The sequence below is a fragment of the Bombina bombina genome, chromosome 6 (genome assembly GCF_027579735.1).
Source record: "Bombina bombina isolate aBomBom1 chromosome 6, aBomBom1.pri, whole genome shotgun sequence".
NCBI lineage: Eukaryota > Metazoa > Chordata > Amphibia > Anura > Bombinatoridae > Bombina > Bombina bombina.
The window spans coordinates 556362594-556385748 of NC_069504.1; the positions used below are offsets into that span (position 1 = coordinate 556362594).

General features: G+C 39.5%; 1 protein-coding gene across 2 annotated transcripts in view; it reads right to left on the reverse strand.

The window, feature by feature from the left end:
• Positions 1–23155, reverse strand: part of CCPG1 (cell cycle progression 1) — a 218279-nt gene that overhangs the window by 191198 nt on the left and 3926 nt on the right. For both annotated transcript variants that reach the window (XM_053717498.1, XM_053717497.1), the window contains exons 2-4: positions 18776–18846; positions 4325–4436; positions 2920–2999 (exon numbers count right to left, since the gene is read on the reverse strand). In XM_053717498.1, the coding sequence (XP_053573473.1) occupies positions 2920–2999; positions 4325–4436; positions 18776–18835 (252 nt within the window). In that variant the 5' untranslated portion in view covers positions 18836–18846. The remainder of the gene's footprint in view (positions 1–2919; positions 3000–4324; positions 4437–18775; positions 18847–23155) is intronic.

The following is a 23155-nucleotide window of genomic DNA, read 5'->3' on the forward strand; positions in this document are numbered from 1 at the left end:
CTGCAAAGAGGCGTCTAGAGTGAAAGAATTAGCCAATTTGAGAGCATTGACTCTGTCCATAATCTCCTCATAAGGAGGAGAGTCACTATCGAGCACCTTAATCAGTTCATCAAACCAGAAATATGCGGCTGTAGTGACAGGGACAATGCATGAAATGGGTTGTAGAAGGTAACCCTGCTGAACAAACATCTTTTTAAGCAAACCTTCTAATTTTTTATCCATAGGATCTTTGAAAGCACAACTATCCTCTATGGGAATAGTGGTGCGTTTGTTTAAAGTAGAAACCGCTCCCTCGACCTTGGGGACTGACTGCCATAAGTCCTTTCTGGGGTCGACCATAGGAAACAATTTTTTAAATATGGGGGGAGGGACGAAAGGAATACCGGGCCTTTCCCATTCTTTATTAACAATGTCCGCCACCCGCTTGGGTATAGGAAAAGCTTCTGGGAGCCCCGGCACCTCTAGGAACTTGTCCATTTTACATAGTTTCTCTGGGATGACCAAATTTTCACAATCATCCAGAGTGGATAATACCTCCTTAAGCAAAATGCGGAGATGTTCCAATTTAAATTTAAAAGTAATCACATCAGATTCAGCCTGCTGAGAAATGTTCCCTAAATCAGTAATTTCTCCCTCAGACAAAACCTCCCTGGCTCCCTCAGATTGGGTTAGGGGCCCTTCAGAGATATTAATATCAGCGTCGTCATGCTCTTCAGTAACTAAAACAGAGCATCCACGCTTACGCTGACAAGGGTTCATTTTGGCTAAAATGTTTTTGACAGAATTATCCATTACAGCCGTTAATTGTTGCATAGTAAGGAGTATTGGCGCGCTAGATGTACTAGGGGCCTCCTGAGTGGGCAAGACTCGTGTAGACGAAGGAGGGAATGATGCAGTACCATGCTTACTCCCCTCACTTGAGGAATCATCTTGGGCATCATTGTCATTATCACATAAATCACATTTATTTAAATGAATAGGAATTCTGGCTTCCCCACATTCAGAACACAGTCTATCTGGTAGTTCAGACATGTTAAACAGGCATAAACTTGATAAGAAAGTACAAAAAACGTTTTGAAATAAAACCGTTACTGTCACTTTAAATTTTAAACTGAACACACTTTATTACTGCAATTGCGAAAAAACATGAAGGAATTGTTCAAAATTCACCAAACTTTCACCACAGTGTCTTAAAGCCTTGAAAATATTGCACACCAATTTTGGAAGCTTTAACCCTTAAAATAACGGAACCGGAGCCGTTTTAAGCTTTAACCCCTTTACAGTCCCTGGTATCTGCTTTGCTGAGACCCAACCAAACCCAAGGGGAATACGATACCAAATGATGCCTTCAGAAGTCTTTTATAAGTATCAGAGCTCCTCTCACATGCGACTGCATGCCATGCCTCTCAAAAACAAGTGCGCAACACCGGCGCGAAAATGAGACTCTGCCTATGCTTTGGGAAAGCCCCTAAAGAATAAGGTGTCTAAAACAGTGCCTGCCGATATTATTATATCAAAATACCCAGAATAAATGATTCCTCAAGGCTAAATAAGTGTTAATATCAATCGATTTAGCCCAAAAAATGTCTACAGTCTAAATAAGCCCTTGTGAAGCCCTTATTTACAATCGTAATAAACATGGCTTACCGGATCCCATAGGGAAAATGACAGCTTCCAGCATTACATCGTCTTGTTAGAATGTGTCATACCTCAAGCAGCAAAGGACTGCAAACTGTTCCCCCAACTGAAGTTAATGCTCTCAACAGTCCTGTGTGGAACAGCCATGGATTTTAGTTACGGTTGCTAAAATCATTTTCCTCATACAAACAGAATTCTTCATCTCTTTTCTGTTTCTGAGTAAATAGTACGTACCAGCACTATTTGAAAATAACAAACTCTTGATTGAATAATGAAAAACTACAGTTAAACACTAAAAAACTCTAAGCCATCTCCGTGGAGATGTTGCCTGTACAACGGCAAAGAGAATGACTGGGGTAGGCGGAGCCTAGGAGGGATCATGTGACCAGCTTTGCTGGGCTCTTTGCCATTTCCTGTTGGGGAAGAGAATATCCCACAAGTAAGGATGACGCCGTGGACCGGACACACCTATGTTGGAGAAAGCAAAATTGGTGATAAAAGTAAATTGGAAAGTTGTTTAAAATGACATGCCCTATTTGAATCATGAACGTTTATTTTTGAATTGACTGTCCATTTAAATGGACACTAAACACCTTTCAATTACAATATATTTTTGTTGTATTCCTATAGAAGAACATATTAGCCAAGTCTAAATATTTTAAAACAAGTCAAAAACCTTTTCTGCAATTGTTTTTTTCAATAGTCAAACTCAACAAACTATTTGCCTTTTTTGGAAAAGTCAATCTGACCCAGCTTCTAGAGAAGACAAGGCTAGCCACATGCATTATGTTAGTATAAAGTGCATTGTTCTGCAGTTGTTATCTGCTGAAGCAAATTATTGAAAGATATGTAGCAGGGTTACCTTTTATAAGTTAGCAGGGTGCATTTCCAGTTAAGAGAATTAGAAAATTTACAGAGCTAAATTACAAGAAATGGGAGCAAAATAAATAGTGAAAGCCTACTGAAAGGTTGTTTTACTACACATAACTAAACATTTTTTATTAAAATCTCAAGGTGTTTATTCACTTTAACAAATTCCCTAAATCGAAATTTAAACATCTCATATTTCAGAACCTGTTTCAATTGGTCTCACACTGGTAGTATTCCTCCTCTTCCAATGATAGAGTGTGTTTATGCAAGAGACAGATGCACACCTTTTGTTGTGCAAGTGTGATCTTATAACTACCCTAATACAAAAAGAATGCATGCATACATAACCATACACTGCAAGCAGAAAGACTTGCTAGAAGAGAAATACACAGCTGATAAAATATTAGATACCTCAGGTACTGTTAAGGTTTCCCCTGAAACTGGCTGAATGTTTTCTGCAGAAGACACCACTTCCTCATTGCTGCAAGTATCTGTAACAATTTAACAGTATTATTAAAGGGATGTGAAAGTCACATTTTTACTATACTTCATTGCATCCATGAATATATGTATTAAAATTGCTCAAATACCTTACATTTTCAAATCAGAGCAGTTTCTTTGCAATCCGCTGAGCGAAATTGTCTTTTTTACAAACCCCCCATTAGGCTAATAAGCGTTAGCCAATCACGGTGGGCAACCTGGGTTCTCTCCTTACGCTTAGTTCCAGGTAGTGAGCACATTCCCTACGCATAAGCCCAGATGCAGAACTTTTTTTTCCATTTTCTGAGATGAGATTTTTTTTTTAATGAAATTTCTGCAGTAAAAATACAGTAAACAATGGTGCATTGCTTACAAGAATGTCTTACATTAAGGAGTCACAGCTTTGCAGATCAGGAAAGGCTAAGGGGCGGGTTGAAATCCTTAGAGCCAATTATCAATAAATGCGCTGCTGCTCCGTATTTGACTGTTTTCCTCAACACAGTGCAGCCAGAGAGAAGCTCTGTTTAAACAGAACTTACACAGTGCAGCCAGAGCACAACACTGCTGTTTGAAAAGAACAGCCTGATGTGGAGCAGCGCTGTAAAGTGAAAGCGCTAACAGTTAATGCATGAGTCCCGTTCTTTCTGCAGACATGCTGCATTTTCTGTGATGACATCTCAGATCACAGCATGTTCTGCCTTGGGGCGCATACACTATTAAATCGGATCCCCAGTGCATTCATAGTATGCCCTGCAGTCATGTGACAGCAAGGTAATCGGAGCCGATTCATTTCTCGGCAGCATCAGCTCTAAGAGAGATCGCAGGGCATCGCATTGCATCAAGGTACCTTTAGGAGAATCACCCCTAGATAAATGAGCATAATGTATTATTCATTTTTAATTAAAAAAAAAACTTTTAACATTTAAGCTACATGAAGACTAACCCAAGACTAACGAGCAATGTAATAATGTCAAAAGTAATAATAGCAATGTAATAATTACATATTTGTGAAGAACCATGGATGTTATGCGCATGTGTTAGTGTACAGCTCTGGAACGCGCACAGCCCTAATAAATATGTAAATTTATAGCGCATATACCATAGAAACTGGTATAGAAAGACCATTTTAGGGGCTGAGATTGATGACAAAAATTACTACATAAAAATTTAACTTTTTAAGAAAAGAAGCTTTGATTACAAATAAAAGTGCAATCTGATGCTTTTTATATACACTTTCCAATTATATGTTTTCCTTAAAGACAATTTCACAAACTTTTATAATCCTTTGCCTAGATATATAATAAACTTTGTTATAAAATGCAGCTCATAATATTACCTTGTTGGTCTAGTCTGTTTGGGGAAAATTCTTGTACAAAAGCATGTGTTTCCAAAGATGATAAGTCTGAGCATGCTTCTCCATTTTCATTTAGAGTCTCTATATCTGAACCCTAATAAAGAAAAAAACAATATTAAAATGGATATATTAGAACAGTATGTTACTTTCAAGACTAGATACATTCACTGCTTGTAGAGTAGAGCATAAACGAGTCACTTATGTAGTAGCACAAACCCAAATGAGCATACAATTAGATTTAAAGGGATTGTAAAGTCATTAGACAGTCATGATTTAGACAGAGCATACAAAAAAAAAAAAAAAAAACTTTAAAATTTACTTCTATTATTTAAATTTGCTTCTTTCTCTTGTTATTCTTTGCTAGAAAGGTTTATCTATTTAAGCTCAGGAGGAGCAAAGAACCTAGGTTCTAGCTTCTGATTGGTGGCTGTAATATATATATATATATATATATATATATATATATATATATATATATATATATATATATATATATATATATATATATATATATATATATATATATATATATATATGGGTTTCATACCCCTTTAATAAAACTTTCCTGAAAAAGTGCCCCTGCTAGCTTTAATAAAACAAAAAAAAACAAAAAAAGGTAGGAAAGTGACTCCTACTCCCCATTAGGTTTCCCGGCACCTCAGGAAAGAGGCCCCTGCTTGTCAATATGCTCCCAGGCACCCCAGGAAAGTGAACTCTGTTAGCTAATAGGTTCTGAGGCTCCACAGGAAAGTGGCCCCTGCTCGCCAATAAATGCACAGGCACCCTGTGAAAGTGGCCCTTGCTCACCAATATGTTCCTAGGCACCCCAGAAAAGTAGTCCCTGCATGCCAATAGGCACCCTTAGAATGCGGCCCCTGCTCACCAATTGTCACAGAGGAACCCTGGGATAGTGACCACTGCTTGCCAATAAGCCCCCAGGAATACCAGGAATTTGGCCCCTGTTCGCCAATAGGAGTGCAGACACACCAGAAAAAGTGGCCCCTGCTCGCCAAAACATGCCCTAAAACACTGGGAAGTGGCATTTGCTCGCCATTTGGCCCCCAGGCACCACAGGAAAATGGTCCCCGCTCATCCAATAGGCCTCTAGGCCCCCCGAAAAAGTGGTACCTGCTCACAAACAGATTCCCAGGCACCCCAGGAAAGTGGCCCCTGTTTGTCAACAAGCTTCCAAGCTCCCCAGGAAAGTGGTCCCTGCTAGCTAATAGGTTCCCAGGCACCCCAGGAAAGTGCTCCCTTCTAGCCAATAGGTCCCCAGGTAACCCAGTAAATGCAGAAAGTGGACCTTGCTCGCCAATAAATGCACAGGCACCCTTGGAAAGTGGCCCTTGCTCACCAACATGCACCACAGGAAAGTAGCCCTGCTTGCCAAAACTCAAAGTGACCTCTGCTCACCAATTGGCACCCAAGCACCCTGAAAAAGTGCCCCTGCTAGCCAATAGACACCCTTGCACCCCAGGAAAGTGGCCCTTGCTCACCAACAGGCACCCTGAGAATGTGGCCCATGCTCACCAATTGTCACACTGGAACCCTGGGAAAGTGGCCCCTGCTCACCAAGAGACACACATGCACCATGGGAAAGTGGCCCTTACATGACAAAAGGCTTCAAGGCAGCCCCTGGGAAAGTGGCCCCTGCTTACCAAGACACCCCAAACAATCTGGAAAAAGAAGCCCCTGCTTACCAAGACACACCCAAGCACCCTGGGAAAGTGCTCACCAGTAGGCACCCCGGAAAAATGGCCCCTGCTCACCAACAGATGCCCAGGTACCTTGGGAAAATGGCTCCTGCTTGCCATTTGGCACACAGGAACCCTGTGAAAGTGGCCCCTGCTCACCAATGAGCACACAGGTGACCCAGGAAATTGGCCCCTGATTACCAAAACAAACATATCCAAGCCTCCCTGTGTGCCTACTGATGAGCAGGGAACACTTTTGGGTAGCCTGGCCAGCTATTTCCAATAAGTAACTATTTTTCTGGGGTGTCTATTGAAGAGAAGGAACCGCTTGTCCAGGGTGCCTAAATACCTATTGGTGAGCAGAGGCCACTTTGTTGGGGTGCTTGACCACATAATGCAGATCAGGGAACACTTTCCCAGGTTGTGTGGGAGCTTATTGACAAGCAGGTGTTACCTTCCTGGGGTGCCTGGGTACCTATTGACGAGCAGGGGCTACTTTCTGTGGTGCCTGGGCGCATAATGATGAGCAGGGGCCAATTATCCAGGTTTTCTGGGAGCATGCTGAGCATTGAACACTTTCCCACATTGCCAGGAAGCCTATTGACAAGCAGGGGCAACTTCCCAGGATGCATGGGCACATATTGACAAAGGGGCCACTTTTCTTGAGGGTCCCTAGGTGCCCTTTTGACAAAAAATGGTTACTTTTCTGGGGTGCCAGGGCACCCTACTGATGAACAGAGGCCAGTTTCCTGGGGCCTATTGGTAAACAGGGCACACTTTCTCTGATGTCTAATGGTGAGCTGGGGCCACTTCTCTCGGTGCTTGTGCCCCTATTTGACGAACAGGGGCCCCTTTCTCAGGGTGCCTGTGCGCCTATTTGGCAAACAGGAGCAACTTTCCCAGGGTGCTTGGGCACCTATTGGTGAACAGGGGCCACTTTCCAGGTGTGCCGATGTGAATAATGGTGAGAAGGAGCCACTTTCCCAGGGTGTTTGGGAAGCATGAACCCTTTCCTGGGGTGCCTATTGGCGAGCAGGAGACACTTTCCCAAAGAAATTGGGTGCGTTTTGGTGAGCAGAAGCAACTTTCCCAGAACACCTGGGAGTCTATTAGCGAGCATTAGTCAAGTTCCTGGAATGCCTGGGTGTCTATTAGTGAGGAGGGGCCACTTTCTCCTGTGACCCTATTTGGTGAACAGGGGCCAATTTCCCAGGGTGTCTAGGCACCTATTGGTGAACAGGGGCCACTATCCCAGGGTGCCTGGGTGCCACTTTCCCAGGATGGTTAGCCATGTTTTGGTGAGCAGGGACGACTTTCCTGGGGGCCTATTGGCCACTTTCTCAGGGTGTCTGTTCTTCTATTTGGCGAGCAGGGGCCAATTTGCCAGACTGTCTGCTTACCTATTGGCTAATAGAAGCCACTTTCCCATGGTTTCTGGCGGTATATTTGTGAGCAGAGGCCCCTTTCCTTGAGGGTTTCTAGGCTGCTATTGGCATGAAGGGGATACACACACACACACCACATACAAAAATGTGAGGGGTGTACTATACTGTAACTATTTTATTATATCTTTTCATGTGACAACACTGAAGAAATGACACTTTGCTACAATGTAAAGTAGTGAGTGTACAGCCTGTATAATGGTGTAAATTTGCTGTCCCCTCAAAATAACTCAACACACAGCCATTAATGTCTAAACCGTTGGCAACAAAAGTGAGTACACCCCAAAGTGAAAATGTCCAAATTGGGCCCAAAGTGTCGATATTTTGTGTGGCCACCATTATTTTCCAGCACTGCCTTAACCCTCTTGGGCATAGAGTTCACCAGAGCTTCACAGTTTTCAACTGGAGTCCTCTTCCACTCCTCCATGACGACATCACAGAGCGCTCCCCCACAGATGCTCAATAGGGTTTAGGTCTGGAGACATGCTTGGCCAGTCCATCACCTTTACCCTCAGATTCTTTAGCAAGGAAGTGGTCGGCTTGGAGGTGCGTTTGGGGTCGTTCTGATGTTGGAATACTGCCCTGCGGCTCAGTCTCCGAAGCGAGAGGATTATGCTCTGCTTCAGCATGTCACAGTACATGCCGGCATTCATGGTATCCTCAATGAACTGTAGCTCCCAGTGCCGGCAGCACTAATGCAGGCCCAGACCATGACACTCCCACCATCATGCTTGACTGTAGGCAAGACACACTTGTCTTTGTACTCCTCACCTGGTTGCCGCCACACACACTTGACACCATCTGAACCAAATAAGTTTATCTTGGTCTCATTGGACCACAGGACATGGTTCCAGTAATCCATGTCCTTAGTCTGCTTGTCTTAAACAAACTGTTTGCAGGCTTTCTTGTGCATCATCTTTAGAAGAGGCTTCCTTCTGGGCCATGCAAACCAATTTGATGCAGTGTGCGGCGTATGGTCTGAGCACTGACAGGATGACCCCCCCCCCACCCCTTCAACCTCTGCAGCAATGCTGTCAGCACTCATATGTCTATTTCCCAAAGACAACCTATGGATATGACACTGAGCACGTGCACTGAACTTCTTTGGTCAATCATGGTGAGGCCTGTTCTGAGTAGAACCTGTCCTGTGAAACTGCTCAGTTTCAGGGTCTTGGCAATCTTCTTATAGCCTAGGCCATCTTTATGTAGAGGAACAATTCTTTTTTTCAGATCCTCAGAGTTCTTTGCTATGAGGTGCCATGTTGAACTTCCAGTGACCAGTATGAGAGAGTGTGAGAGGGATAACACCAAATTTAACACACCCGCTCCCCATCCACACCTGAGACCTTGTAACACTAACGAGTCACATGACACCAGGGAGGGAAAATGGCAAATTGGGCCCAATTTGGACATTTCCACTTAGGGGTGTACTCACTTTTGTTACCAACAGTTTAGACATTAATGGCTGTGTGTAGAGTTATTTTGAGGGGACAGCAAATTTACACTTATACAGGCCGAACACTCACTGCTTTACATCGTGCTGCAGCTCAGTTTCAGGGTCTTGGCAATCTTCTTATAGCCTAGGCCATCTTTATGTAGAGCAACAATTCTTTATTTTTTCAGATCCTCAGAGAGTTCTGTGCCATGTTGAGCCTCCAGTGACCAGTATGAGAGAGTGTGAGAGGGATAACACCAAATTTAACTCACCTGCTCTCCATCCACACCTGAGACCTTGTAACACTAACGAGTCACATGATACCGGGGAGGGAAAATGGCTAATTGGGCCCAATTTGGACATTTCCACTTAGGGGTGTACTCACTTTTGTTGCCAACAGCAAATGTACACTGTTATACAGGCTGTACACTCACTACTTTACATTGTAGCAAAGTGTCATTTCTTCAGTGTTGTCGCATGAAAAGATATAACATATTTACAAAAATGTGAGGGGCGTTTTTTTCATGACCACGCTATTATACCCTCCCTTCATCCTGCTGTCCACCGGAAATAGCTATTCTGTATCAATTATTCAATCCCTATAGAAAAGACCAGCGAAGTCATCAAGGGGTTAATTATTATTATTTTTTATTATACATGTATATATTATATAAATAATTTTGGTTGAAACTTGTAAATTAAAAACATTAAAAGGACCATGAAACCCAAAATTTTCTTTCCTAATTCATACAGAAAAATGCAATTTTAAACAACTTTCCAATTTACTTATATTATCGAATTTGCTTCATTCTCTTGCTGTCCTTTGTTGAATAAGCAGCAACACACTACTGTGAGCCAGCTGAACGCATTAGGTGAGCCAATAACATGGGACATATATGAGCAGCTAATCATTTTTATTAGATAGTGTTATTATGAGTGTTTTTGATGTGTTTTGTGAAATTTTTTCTTTGAGCGAAAACAGTTAACCAGACCAGGTCACGCTATCCCGACGCATATTAAGTTCAATTGAGCTCAAGCGATTGTGGTTACGTTCAACTAGTAATACTCGCACTACATCTGGCGCACAAACACCCACGATAAACCTGATATTGCTTGCGCGTAACTTAATGCTCCACTTGTAAGCAGCTTATAAATCACTGATCTAGAGGTGCGTTCCTAAACCAAAAGGTAAGTAACAGCTTTGCTGCTTTCCTTTTCCTAAAATTGTAGAAATGAACATAATAGGTTACTTTTACCACTGCGATTTGTTAATTTGCTATTTTTTGTGGTGTGGCTGTTGCACCTGATCCATGACAAAAAAAGTGACAAAAATAATTTATATATGCCCAAAACAGGTTAAACCATTTTGTTTTGCTACATTTAGCCACCAATCAGCAAGTGCTACCCAGGTGAGGTGCTTAACTAAAATGTGCTGGCTCCTAAAATTTAGCTAATTTCTGCTATTCAAATAAAGATACCAAGAGAACGAAGAAAATTTGATAATAGGAGTAAATTATAAAGTTGCTTAAAATTGCATGCTCTGAGTCATGAGAGAAAATTTGTGGGTTTCATATCTATTTAACACTGTCATTCGCTCACATTTGACCCTGAGCTCACATTTACTCCAGATATTGAAGCTCTTACCAAATCTTGCTCTGCACACCTACACAACATTTCCAGAATTCATCCTTTCCTTACTCGAGAAAAAGTTGCCTGGGATATTAATGCATTTGTTTTTGGGCTAACAAAGTTGGGAGATGTTGTTTCAGGTTGCAATCAGGATTTTTAAATGTTGTGTTAACCCATACAAGTGTTGCACTTATGTGCTAAACAGAGATAGGTTTAAATAGCTTTGTCAGAGTATAACTATACATTTCCCCCTTCCATAGCTGACAGATAAGAAGGTACCCCCCACCTCAGTCTCCTAAATGTGTGATATTTCACCAAATACATTTTTTACTTAACGTACACATATTTATGCTTGCCAACCTATTTAAAATGATATTGTTGAATTAACACCATTCAGAAATAGATAAAAAAAAGTTTAAGATAAAATTGAATTAATGTTTGTCCTTATTTAGAATTCCTGTATTTACAAATAATAATGATGGGCTGGAATTTTGTTAATAAGAAACTGTGTATGCTGGCAACACACATTTCTATGGGTAGTGGCAATTTAAGTTGATTTGGATTTAAGCTGAGATTTTAGGACTTTAAGAATTGGTATGATGTCTCATTAAAAGAAATTTGAATGATTATAAATAGGGATGTGCTTTCGGTGGGGGATCATTTGGAAACAAACGCCAAATATGGCCGGCGCCAGCAGCACTGGGCACTTTTTGGAGTCGGGTATCTACTTGTGAAAGTACAACACACTAAGATTTGTGCAAATCCAGATCTCAGTGTGCTGCACTTTTACAAGAAGAAATCCAGCTTTGAAGAGAGACTAATTGAGAAAATTAAACCACTAACAATAACATTATTCCATATACAGTTTATAACTTTGCTTGAGTATTTTTATATAGTTGTCAAATGAAAACTTTTAACTATTAAAGGGCCAAGTTAAGCCAAAATTGGATTGGATGAAAAATGAAATATTAAAAACAACTTTTCAATTTTCTTCTATTAATAATTTTGCCAAGTTCTCTTGGTATCATTTGTTAAATAGTAGTCCTAGGCGAGCTCAGGAGAGAGCACGTGTCTTAAGCCATCTGGCAGCAGTATTTGCAACAATAAGTGCACCCTCCTAAGCTCCAATTAGCCCACCTAGGTTTAATCTTTAACAAAGGATATAAAAGAGAAGAAAGCAAATTTGATCATAGCATTAAATTGGAAAGATGTTTAAAATTAAATGATCTATCTGAATCATGAACATATAATTTTGACTTTACTGTCCAGTTAAATATTAATGATCATCATTATTTTAGGACTGTATATTTAAAACCATTTTCACTTCAAGGAGAGGAGATGAAAAAAAGTGAAATATTTATGCCAACTCACTCAGAAAGAGAAAAAAATAATATATTTTCTGTCATCCAAAATTTTGCTTATTTCCATGTAGTCCACTCATTTTTTGCATGTATCACTTCCTCCAATTCCTAGGGGCCGATTTTACAATGCCTGGTGGACATCGCTGAATGCGGACTGCATGTGCTGTTGGCATTCAGCATTGCACAAGCAGTTCTAGTGAACTGCTTGTGCAATGCCGCCCCCTGCAGATTTGCGGCCAATCAGCCAAATCGTATAGGATTGGGCGGATTGCTATACGCCACCTCAGAGGCAGCGTATGAGTTAAGGAGCAGTGGACTTAAGACTGCTGCTTCTTAACTCCTGTTTCCAGCGAGCCCAAAAGGCTTGCGCGGAAACAAGGGCCATTCGGCCCTTGTTAAATCAACCCCCTGGTGTTAATCAGCTTCCGCTTCAATTACATACTAAATTGTATTTGTTTCTTTCCATTACTTTGTTATTGGTTTCTTGGCACAATTACACATAATCTGGTATCATTTAGACTTAGTTATTTTCTCAGGCCCATTTAATTAGATAGCAAATGGATCTAATTTGATTTGACTCAAAATTATCGTCTTTATTTTCCATAATTGTTGCCAGAATTCTTTCACTTTGGAGCAATGTCACCATATATCATCTGCCACTGTGTGTATTTCACATCATCTCCAACAGGAATAAACGGTATATAACTTATTTTCCTAATACAGGAAGGGTCATATACCAGCTTGTCAAAACTTGTATATTTAATTATTGCGTACTGGGTGATGCAGACAAATTTGTTGTCCTTTTAAAAATAGAGAGTTATGAAATTCAAGCCGCTTCCTAATTTTCTTTGCAATAATAAAGTATGATTTTTCATCAGAGCACTGATCCAGCTATATGTTTTGTTGCTTTAAATCTTTATAGGCTACAAAATAGGACTTACTATAAACAGATTGGAATGACTTGGCCACTATACGCAAAACCATGTTGTAGTTCGTATATGCCACACAATCTTATTAGCTAGGAAATGTATTGCCAATGTACTAGGTGGTATAGCAAATGTATGCAAACATTGACTTTCATAGAAGTGAAGGATGAGGAATCTACTTAATTGGCTTTTTCCCCTTTGCGGCAGTTAAAGAATAGGTCTGTTAGCTCGTTTATTTTGTTTGTTTGTTTTTTAATCTGACTGGTAGAACAATCTCTTGTCTATATTATCTGCAATGATATTGTGATTCATATTGTCAATTACATTAATACCCAGTATGATGCTGACAAAGTTTATTGGCATTTATACCTTTGATTACAGTGCCACAATTTGCATTATAATTTGTTTAATTAAAGGGACATTCCAAAGCAAGGAATGCATACTCCCTGTTACAGCGTGTCGTTTCTGCATTACTCATCCTAGCTTACTGTGGGTTTGATCCCAATCCTTTAGAAAAGCTTATCAACAAATTTATCAATTAAAAAAATCCCATAGGGGACTCTTCATAAAGAGGTGAATGGCAGGTAATTTGAAACATTTCAATTCCTGCCATTAAGAATGGCCAGTAAGTATCGCCTGCAAGAAGAGCCGAGTTAGAAGAACAGCAGGGGAATAAATTACATTTGTGAATAGAAACATTTTTGCGCTATACATGCATTGGAAAAAAGGCTTCTAGTAAAAGTTATCAATGTTTAGTGTTCATTTTTCTCTGCACATGCATGTGAAGCATAGCTATATATTCTCAGTGCACCAGCATTTTAAATATTGCAGCTGCACAGATCACCAGTGGGACTTGTATTATGTCAGCAATTAACAAAATTGAGTCATCACTGCAGGCTCTCCAAGCAAGTGCTGTGCTTAAAATGCTGGTGCATGGAGCATACTTAAATACTCTTGAAATCGCTTTAGCTTTCATTAGAAGGATTTTTGCTAATTCATGAATATTGCAATAATGCTATTTTTTTTTTTTATTTAATAATCTTTTATTGAGGTGGTCAAGATAAATACATATCGCAAATTATACAGATGAATAATATGCAACTTAAATAAAGAAAAAAAAAGTATAGAATGATTATTTATCACAATGTTAACATATATTTGGAAACCTCATTTTTTTTATATAAATAATAGTGTTTGAAAGTGGCTAATGGTTTGGCTTATTCCGAGCCAACTGATACAGGAGGGGTGCTCTGAATATGATAGCCTCATATATGATCCTAGTGGGTCCAAGTATACTTTTGAGGTAGAGGTTAGATTGATATTATAAGGAAGGTATGATAGGAAAGATGGGAATATTTCGGAAACATACTATAAATAAAGAATAGGGGTCGGGTGAAAATTATATTAGAGGTGAATCCTGATATTTCATTTAGCCTGATTGCGGTGGAGAGGAAGCGGGAAAAGAAAAATAAATAAATAAGGGGAATTAGAAGAGAGAGGGATGAGGGCTTTGGAATGGAAAAGGCCTTACGATGGGAGGAGGTAGTCCCAGACATGCAATATGTTGTGGTAGAGGTCTAATTTATTTGTCATTCGGAAGGCGTATAGATCCATAGTTTTGATATATTCCATGATGAATACCATTTGGGTGAAGGAGGGGCTGTCTGTTTCCAGTCTCTTGCAATTGCAAGTTTTGCAGCCGTTAGAAGATATATCATGAGATATTTATCTGATTCTCGCAGTTTGGGGACACCATGATGTAAGAGACCTAGGGCTGGGCTTACCGGTACCGAGATGTGTAAGCTGTTCAGGATTTCAAAAACTGTTCTCCAGATTCCTCTAATCCTAAGACATTCCCACCAAATGTGTATAGCTGTGCCCAAGTTACCATACTCTCTCCAGCACAGAGGGGAAGTTTTATAGAATTTATGTAATGTGGTGGGGACTAAGTGCCAACACACTGTAATTTTATAATAGAGTTTCCATAATGTTGCACAGTGCAGTAATTTCTTAGCGACCACCAGCTACCTGAACCACTTAGAAGCTTCCGTCTCAGCATGGAGATCTTTCTCCCAGGCGATGTACTGATTATCTTTAGTGACTTCTGGCATTGTGACTAAGATATGGTAGTGAAACAAGAGGGAACCCTTAAGGGGTTTACTCAGCGCCCATCTTTGTTCCCAAAGCATTAGGTTCCTGGGGTTAGGACCCACAAGTCCCCAGGATTTTCACAAACTTAAAATGCGTAAATACTCAAAATAGAGTGATTAGGGAAGGGAACATTTTTCCATAGCTGCTGTAAAGTCTAGTAGTTTATTTGCCTCATATAGAACAGTGATAGGTAGGTTTGCCGTGTCCGACCATTTGGATATATGAGTCTGAGGTAGGGAGATGAAGACAGATTTAATCTTGTATATGGGAGATGGATGGGTGAAATGGTTGGGGAGAATTTCTTGGTGTCTGAGTGTTTTAGCGCATCTAGTATAATCAGGTGGTTTATTTTTAAAGCTACTTTGTAGATAAGAAGAGATCCAGGGCAGGTCAGAGAGTGCAATACCTCTTGGATATTAAACTCTGCAGCTGGTTCAAGATAGCTCTAGGTACTGTGAGAGGAATACACTTAAATAGGTAGGTAAGCTTGGGTAGGAATGCCATTTTAATGGCTGCAATCCGTCCTGTCTAGGAAAATTATTTGAACTCCCATCGATCTAGAAGCTTCCTAAACTCAGGTAGGCGATCTGTGAAATTTTTTGAGATTACTAGCTGTTTGTCTGGGCTGAAATGCACTCCTAGATGTTTGATCATGGTAGAGGACCATTGGAATGGGTATCTGCCTTTTAGTCTTAGTAGATCAGCCTGGGGTATATTAAGACGTAGTACTTCAGTTTTCATAAAGTTAAGTTTATATGAACTACATGTGCCATATTTCTCGATGCTATCAAAGACTGCAATCATGGATTTCAGGGGAGATGTAAGGAACAATATAACATCATCTGCAAAAAAAGCTATTTTATGTTGGGAGTCACCAAATAGCATTCCAGAAATAACTGGATGTAGTCTGATTGCTTGAGCGAAAGGCTCTATAGACAGAGCGAATAAGAGTGGAGATAACGGGCAGCCTTGCCTAGTCCCATTTGCTATATCGAAGTATTCTGAGTTGAACCCGACTACGCAATAATGCTTCTATTTAAAAGTAAAATGCACCCATGTGAATTCCAATTTTGGCTGGAATGTCCCTTTAACTATGCATTGTGCAGCGCTAACTCAGCTCTTCTTGCATAGTTTGGCCCTTGATAGTGCATAGTTATCGAAAGATTTCAAATCACCTACAATTCACCTGAAATTCATCTGACTTCAATGGTGGATTTTGCAGAAAAATCATTAAAGTGAAGGTCCATTTTGATTAATTAGTGCCCGGTTTTTAATAAATATATTAAAAACAAGGGCACTTTAATTAATCAAAATTGACATTTCTTCAAAAACTTACCTTTTAATCCTGAATGCAGCTCCAGCGATTCCCCCGGCCGTCGGAAGCCTCTGCAGACATCAGAAATGACGAATCAGGCTTCCTCCAATTACAGCTTCCCCCGCGGGGGAATCTTGGCCTGATGCAATGCTGTGATTGGAGGAAGCCGGATTCTTCATTTTGGACCCGCGAAGACAGCTTGCGACGGGCGGAGGAAGTGCTGGAGCAACTGCCAGAATTAAAAGGTAAGTTTTTGAAGAAAACAGTGAAATGTCAATTTTGATTAAAGTGCCCTTGTTTTTAATAGGTTTATTAAAAAAACGGGCACTAATTCATCAAAACGGACCTTCACTTTAAACTTTTCTTAAGGATTTTAATCCCCCTATGTGTTTACCCCCCACAAAGGGATTAAATAACGGTAAAAACAAGCTCAAGAGCTGAAAGCATTGCAGTTCCCAAGCATGACACAGACAATCAGAAGTGGTAGTCTTGTGTACTCGCCAGTCACTGGCTGCAGATCTTGTAGGGGTTACATATTGTATGCTAGAGAAAGTAAAACAAAACCAACATGCTCTCATGAATTAGAGCATGTGTTCTACCCTTTATTGCCCTTGTCACTTATGGAAATACAAATAAAGTTAAAAAGTCATATAAATATCAAAAGATATTTTACATCAAGCTTTAATTTAATATAAATGTTATAAAGAAGGTCTTTTACACAAAAGAATATTGAACAAGTGATACATATAACATCCAACTAAAAGGAAATATAATTGCTTTCAGGAAACTGGGGTCCTTTTATCAGGCATCTCAGTCATACTTACAGGGAGTGCAGAATTATTAGGCAAATGAGTATTTTGACCACATCATCCTCTTTATGCACGTTGTCTTACTCCAAGCTGTATAGGCTCGAAAGCCTACTACCAATTAAGCATATTAGGTGATGTGCATCTCTGTAATGAGAAGGGGTGTGGTCTAATGACATCAACACCCTATATCAGGTGTGCATAATTAATTAGGCAACTTCCTTTCCTTTGGCAAAATGGGTCAAAAGAAGGACTTGACAGGCTCAGAAAAGTCAAAAATAGTGAGATATCTTGCAGAGGGATGCAGCACTCTTAAAATTGCAAAGCTTCTGAAGCGTGATCGAACAATCAAGCGTTTCATTCAAAATAGTCAACAGGGTCGCAAGAAGCGTGTGGAAAAACCAAGGCGCAAAATAACTGCCCATGAACTGAGAAAAGTCAAGCGTGCAGCTGCCAAGATGCCACTCGCCACCAGTTTGGCCATATTTCAGAGCTGCAACATCACTGGAGTGCCCAAAAGCACAAGGTGTGCAACACTCAGAGACATGGCCAAGGTAAGAAAGGCTGAAAGACGACCACCACTGAACAAGACACACAAGCTGAAACGTCAAGACTGGGCCAAGAAATATCTCAAGACTGATTTTTCTAAGGTTTTATGGACTGATGAAATGAGAGTGAGTCTTGATGGGCCAGATGGATGGGCCCATGGCTGGATTGGTAAAGGGCAGAGAGATCCAGTCCGACTCAGACGCCAGCAAGGTGGAGGTATCATCAAAGATGAGCTTGTGGGGCCTTTTCGGGTTGAGGATGGAGTCAAGCTCAACTCCCAGTCCTACTGCCAGTTTCTGGAAGACACCTTCTTCAAGCAGTGGTACAGGAAGAAGTCTGCATCCTTCAAGAAAAACATGATTTTCATGCAGGACAATGCTCCATCACACGCGTCCAAGTACTCCACAGCGTGGCTGGCAAGAAAGGGTATAAAAGAAGAAAATCTAATGACATGGCCTCCTTGTTCACCTGATCTGAACCCCATTGAGAACCTGTGGTCCATCATCAAATGTGAGATTTACAAGGAGGGAAAACAGTACACCTCTCTGAACAGTGTCTGGGAGGCTGTGGTTGCTGCTGCACGCAATGTTGATGGTGAACAGATCAAAACACTGACAGAATCCATGGATGGCAGGCTTTTGAGTGTCCTTGCAAAGAAAGGTGGCTATATTGGTCACTGATTTGTTTTTGAATGTCAGAAATGTATATTTGTGAATGTTGAGATGTTATATTGGTTTCACTGGTAAAAATAAATAATTGAAATGGGTATATATTTGTTTTTTGTTAAGTTGCCTAATAATTATGCACAGTAATAGTCACCTACACACACAGATATCCCCCTAAAATAGCTCAAACTAAAAACAAACTAAAAACTACTTCCAAAAATATTCAGCTTTGATATTGAGTTTTTTGGGTTCATTGAGAACATGGTTGTTGTTCAATAATAAAATTAATCCTCAAAAATACAACTTGCCTAATAATTCTGCACTCCCTGTATATGCAAAATACACTTTTCTTATTTGGCCACGTATTATAGGGATTATTTAACTATTTTTAGTGGGTTGCAGTACTTTCCCATATCACTGAAGGTGTTAAGTCATCTGATGTAATAGACTAGTAACTTACCTCGTGGTTAATAATTGTCCAACCACATGAAGAGTCGCTGTCGCTAGAGTTTTCAGACATCTTTCAACATGCTAAAACAAAGCAGAAATACAAACTATTCACACACACATTGTGTCAGGACAGTATAAGGGGGGAAAAATATAACAAATACTAGTTGCTTTTGTTGTGCAAAATGTTTATCTTTATTTACAAGGTGTACAATTTAATGATTTACAAAAATTCCCATTAGGAAAACATTTAGCTGAGACACTGGAATACAAATACCTATTAGATAATATTTACAGATAAGTACATTGTATTTACAGCTAGGAATCTGAAGCACTTTTATGAACATGTGGAAAAAGCAGAGCTGCTAGAACAGGCTGATAATCCCAAAAAAAAGTTTCTACATGACACAAACAATTACTTACCAATGTTTAGCATGCTGCACCAATGATTTTGTCAAATATATATTTTGCATTGTAAGCTTTTCCAACCCCTACACTTTCCCAGACTTACAAGACCCTTAAAAAGATACAGTAAAGTCAAAATAAAAATGTCATCAAAATAGAGCATGCAATTTTAAACAACTCTCCAAATTAAGTCTATTTTCTAATTTGTTTCATTCTCTTGGTATCCTTTATTGAAAATCATACCAAGGTAGGCTCAGAAGAAGCAATGCACTACTGGGAGCTAGCTGCACACACATACATTATATATATATATATATATATATATATATATGTATATATATATATATATATATATATATATTTCTCTTGTCGCTGGCTTAGCAGATGTGTTAGCTAGATCCCACCCATCGCTGTTCCTTCAACAAACAATAACAAGAGAATAAAGCAAAATTTGATAATAGAAGCTGGGAAATTATTTTAAAATTACATGCTCTATAGGATTCATGAAAGAAAAATTGTACTGAACTGCAAAAGTTAAAAATACAAATAAATTGACAGCTTTATATGCACTAAATCATTCACATAATGGGTAGACATCTATGGGGGCGCAAAGTAAAGTTCATGTCAGATATTGCTCAAGGGTTAAAGGGACATTCCAGTCAAAATTTAAATGCACATAGATTAATTAAATATTTGAATAGAAACATATTTGCAATATTCATTTATTAGCAAAAATGCTTCTAGTAAAAGTTATCACTATTTTAGTGTTAACAGTTTTCTCTGCACGTGCATGTGAAGCATAGCTAGATATTGTCACTACAACCACATTTTAAATAATGTAGCTCCTCAGATTATCACTGGGGCTTGTATAATGTCAGCAATTAAAAAATTGAGTGAGGGCCCGTGCACCAGAGGCATACGCACATATGCTGTGAGGGCCTGTGCACCAGAGGCATACACACATATGCTGTGAGGGCCCGTGCAGGGTATGTATTTTGTCTGTGAAGATTAAATGTCACATTTATCACTAAAATTAAATTTGTGTCATACAAGTCACTGCTGACTCTCTGAGAATATCTAATGTTTGAATACTGGTGCTTGGGCCCTCACAGCATATATGCATATGCTTGTAAAAAACAATAACTTTTACAGGAAGAATTTTTGCTAAAAGTGCCATTTTTTTTTTTTTTTTTTTTTTTTTTTTTTTTTTAATGCTTCAATTTAAAATTGAAATGCACTTAGCAAGTTAGAATGGTGACATTTCTATCCCTTTGTAAAATTTAGTGCCTTTAAAGAGCTGAATAAACCATTATTTTTAGTGATATTTTTGGATTCACCACTAGTAATACAAGGCCAGTTAATACACAAATAGCAATCTCTGTGCTATCCCTTAAAAGTAATACCAGAATTTTAATTATTCTTTGGTCACACCAAAAAAAAAAATAGTGCGCTCCAACTGTAATCTAGCCATATATTTTTGTGAACTAGGGCAAGTCAAAATTAAGTTTGTCTCTGCTCTAAAAACACCACTGTGTTTAGCTTTTTTCTGATGTTGATTTCTGCAGCATTTTTAAACTATATTTTTCCCTGCAAGAATATTATTTTCTCCTGAGCTTCTCATTGCACATAGTTTATGCCTTTTACTTTTTTAGACTTCTTGATCCAGTCTGTTTCATTCATTGCTTTCATACATTAAATTGCTAGCATTTATATTTATTGTAATTCCTAATACTTTTTGAGCTGTATCTCTCCATATGCTTTTTATACTTTGTTAGAAAACAAAGCTATTTCACAACATCATACAAAAGATAGAGCTTTGAAACAGAATGTTTTCTCTTAATTAGCACCTTTCAGAAGGTTAATCTCACTCTCGTCAAACTCTGGCTTTAGTCTAGTCCCACAGAAACACGGTAAATCCCATTTATTTTAATAACAAAACATTTCCTAGAAATTGTTATAAACATATACCAAGGTTTGCTTGTTTTCTAAAGGAACATTTTATTGAACAGTTTGCAGGAATTATATAGAATCAGTATACTGAAACAATACTATAGGCATCTGATTTAAAGGGATATGAAATTGACATGTTTTCTTTCATGATTCAGATAGAGCATGCAGTTTTAAACAACTTTCTGGAGCACGAGATGGCAGCAGTTTTGCAAGAATGGTATCCATTTTCAAGAGCACGAGATGGAAGCACTATTTCCTGCCATGTAGTGCTGCTGTTCTGGTAAGAGGCCGAACTTTGGAAAAGACCGAACCATGTCACTTCCTGTGACGTTACATCAGCTGTTTTACACATTTTGGACCTAATGCGCATGCGTGCCAGCGTCATCACATACCTGGCCGCATACGTCACTGGTAAACTATTTAGACCTGTGAAATTCAGAAACCCTTTCTATAGCGTATGCGTGGGATTTTGTATCACAAATGGTGCTCTCATGGAAAGCTGTTTATGCGTCTCCTCAGCAATATTCGGAACTCCGCCCCCCACTGCAACTACTCCCATTAAGCTGAGTCTCAGTGCGTGCATGACAAACAGCCACTCTGCTATCGCCACTGCTTCATCTGCTGATCCAATGCAGCTTTTCACAGGCTCCCTTTAATGTCATTGTTTAAACATTTGTTGCAGCAGTAAGCATTGGATCAGCAGAAGAAGCAGTGGCGATAGCCGAGTGGCTGTTTGTCATGCACGCACTGAGACTCAGCTTAATGGGAGTTTTTGCAGTGGGGGGCGGAGTTCCGAATATTGCCGAGGAGACGCATAAACAGCTTTCCATGAGTGCACCATTTGTGATACAAAATCCCACGCATGCGCTATAGAAAGGGTTTCTGAATTTCACAGGTCTAAATAGTTTACCAGTAACATATGCGGCCAGGTATGTGATGACGCTGGCACGCATGCGCATTAGGTCCAAAATGTGTAAAACAGCTGATGTAATGTCACAGGAAGTGACATGGTACGCTCTTTTCTGAAGTTCGGCCTCTTAACAGAACACAGCCATACACCAACCTAGTTATCTCTTTGACAAAGAATATCTTGGGAACAAAGCAAATTTGATCATCAAAGTAAATTGGAAAGTTTTTTAAATTGTATGCTGTCTCAATCACAAAATAATTTTTTGGGGTTTCATATCCTTGTAAATGGAAGATGTTTTTGCCTCTGTTTGGTGCATACGCACCATGCATCTGCTTCTTACATAGTATACATTAATAGCATATTGGTAACTGGAATGTCCCTTTAATACAGGAAATATAGTTACATGTTTTTATGTTAGGGTTGATTTAATCACTAAGAGAGTCTGCAGACCATGTCTCTTTAGTATTCTGCCTCACACTAATGTCACTTGCATTTTACAGCAACAAAAAATACACATCCTGTTTTTTCTCACTTAACACATCGTCAAAAGGTGCAAAAAAGTTCTGTGATAACATTAAATATAATTCTATAAGAAGACAGTAAAGCCAAAATTACATTTAAATGGATTGGATAAAGCATGAAATGTTATACAGTTTCCAATTTACTTTTGTTATCAAATTTTGCCAAGTTCTATTGGTATTGTTTGTTAAAGTGATGGTAAAACCAAGCGTATAACAAAGCTAGGATTTACATCATCAAAAATAAAACGTTTGTTTCTCTCATCGTTTCGTAAAAAAAAAAAAAAAACAATGTTAAACTCACTATATCTCGACAGTTCCCACCTCCCCAGGGGGGCGCCAGAGCTCTTAAGGGAAGGCGCGGGAGCAGGACCCGAAGTGTTTTTTTGGGGGTTTTTTTTTTAAATGCGCATATCATTTGGTGCCTGACTATTTCCAGAGTGAGCAGTGCAGTGAGGAGAGTGTGCACAACATGTTTTTGGCGCCTGACTGCATCCTGAGCGAGTTAAGATCGCTGCATGGCCGTAAGTACAAATAGCCAGAGGGGAGGACTGTGCGTTGCTGCATGTGAAGAATGGACATCCTGCTAGCAAAAAGTTATACTTGCAGC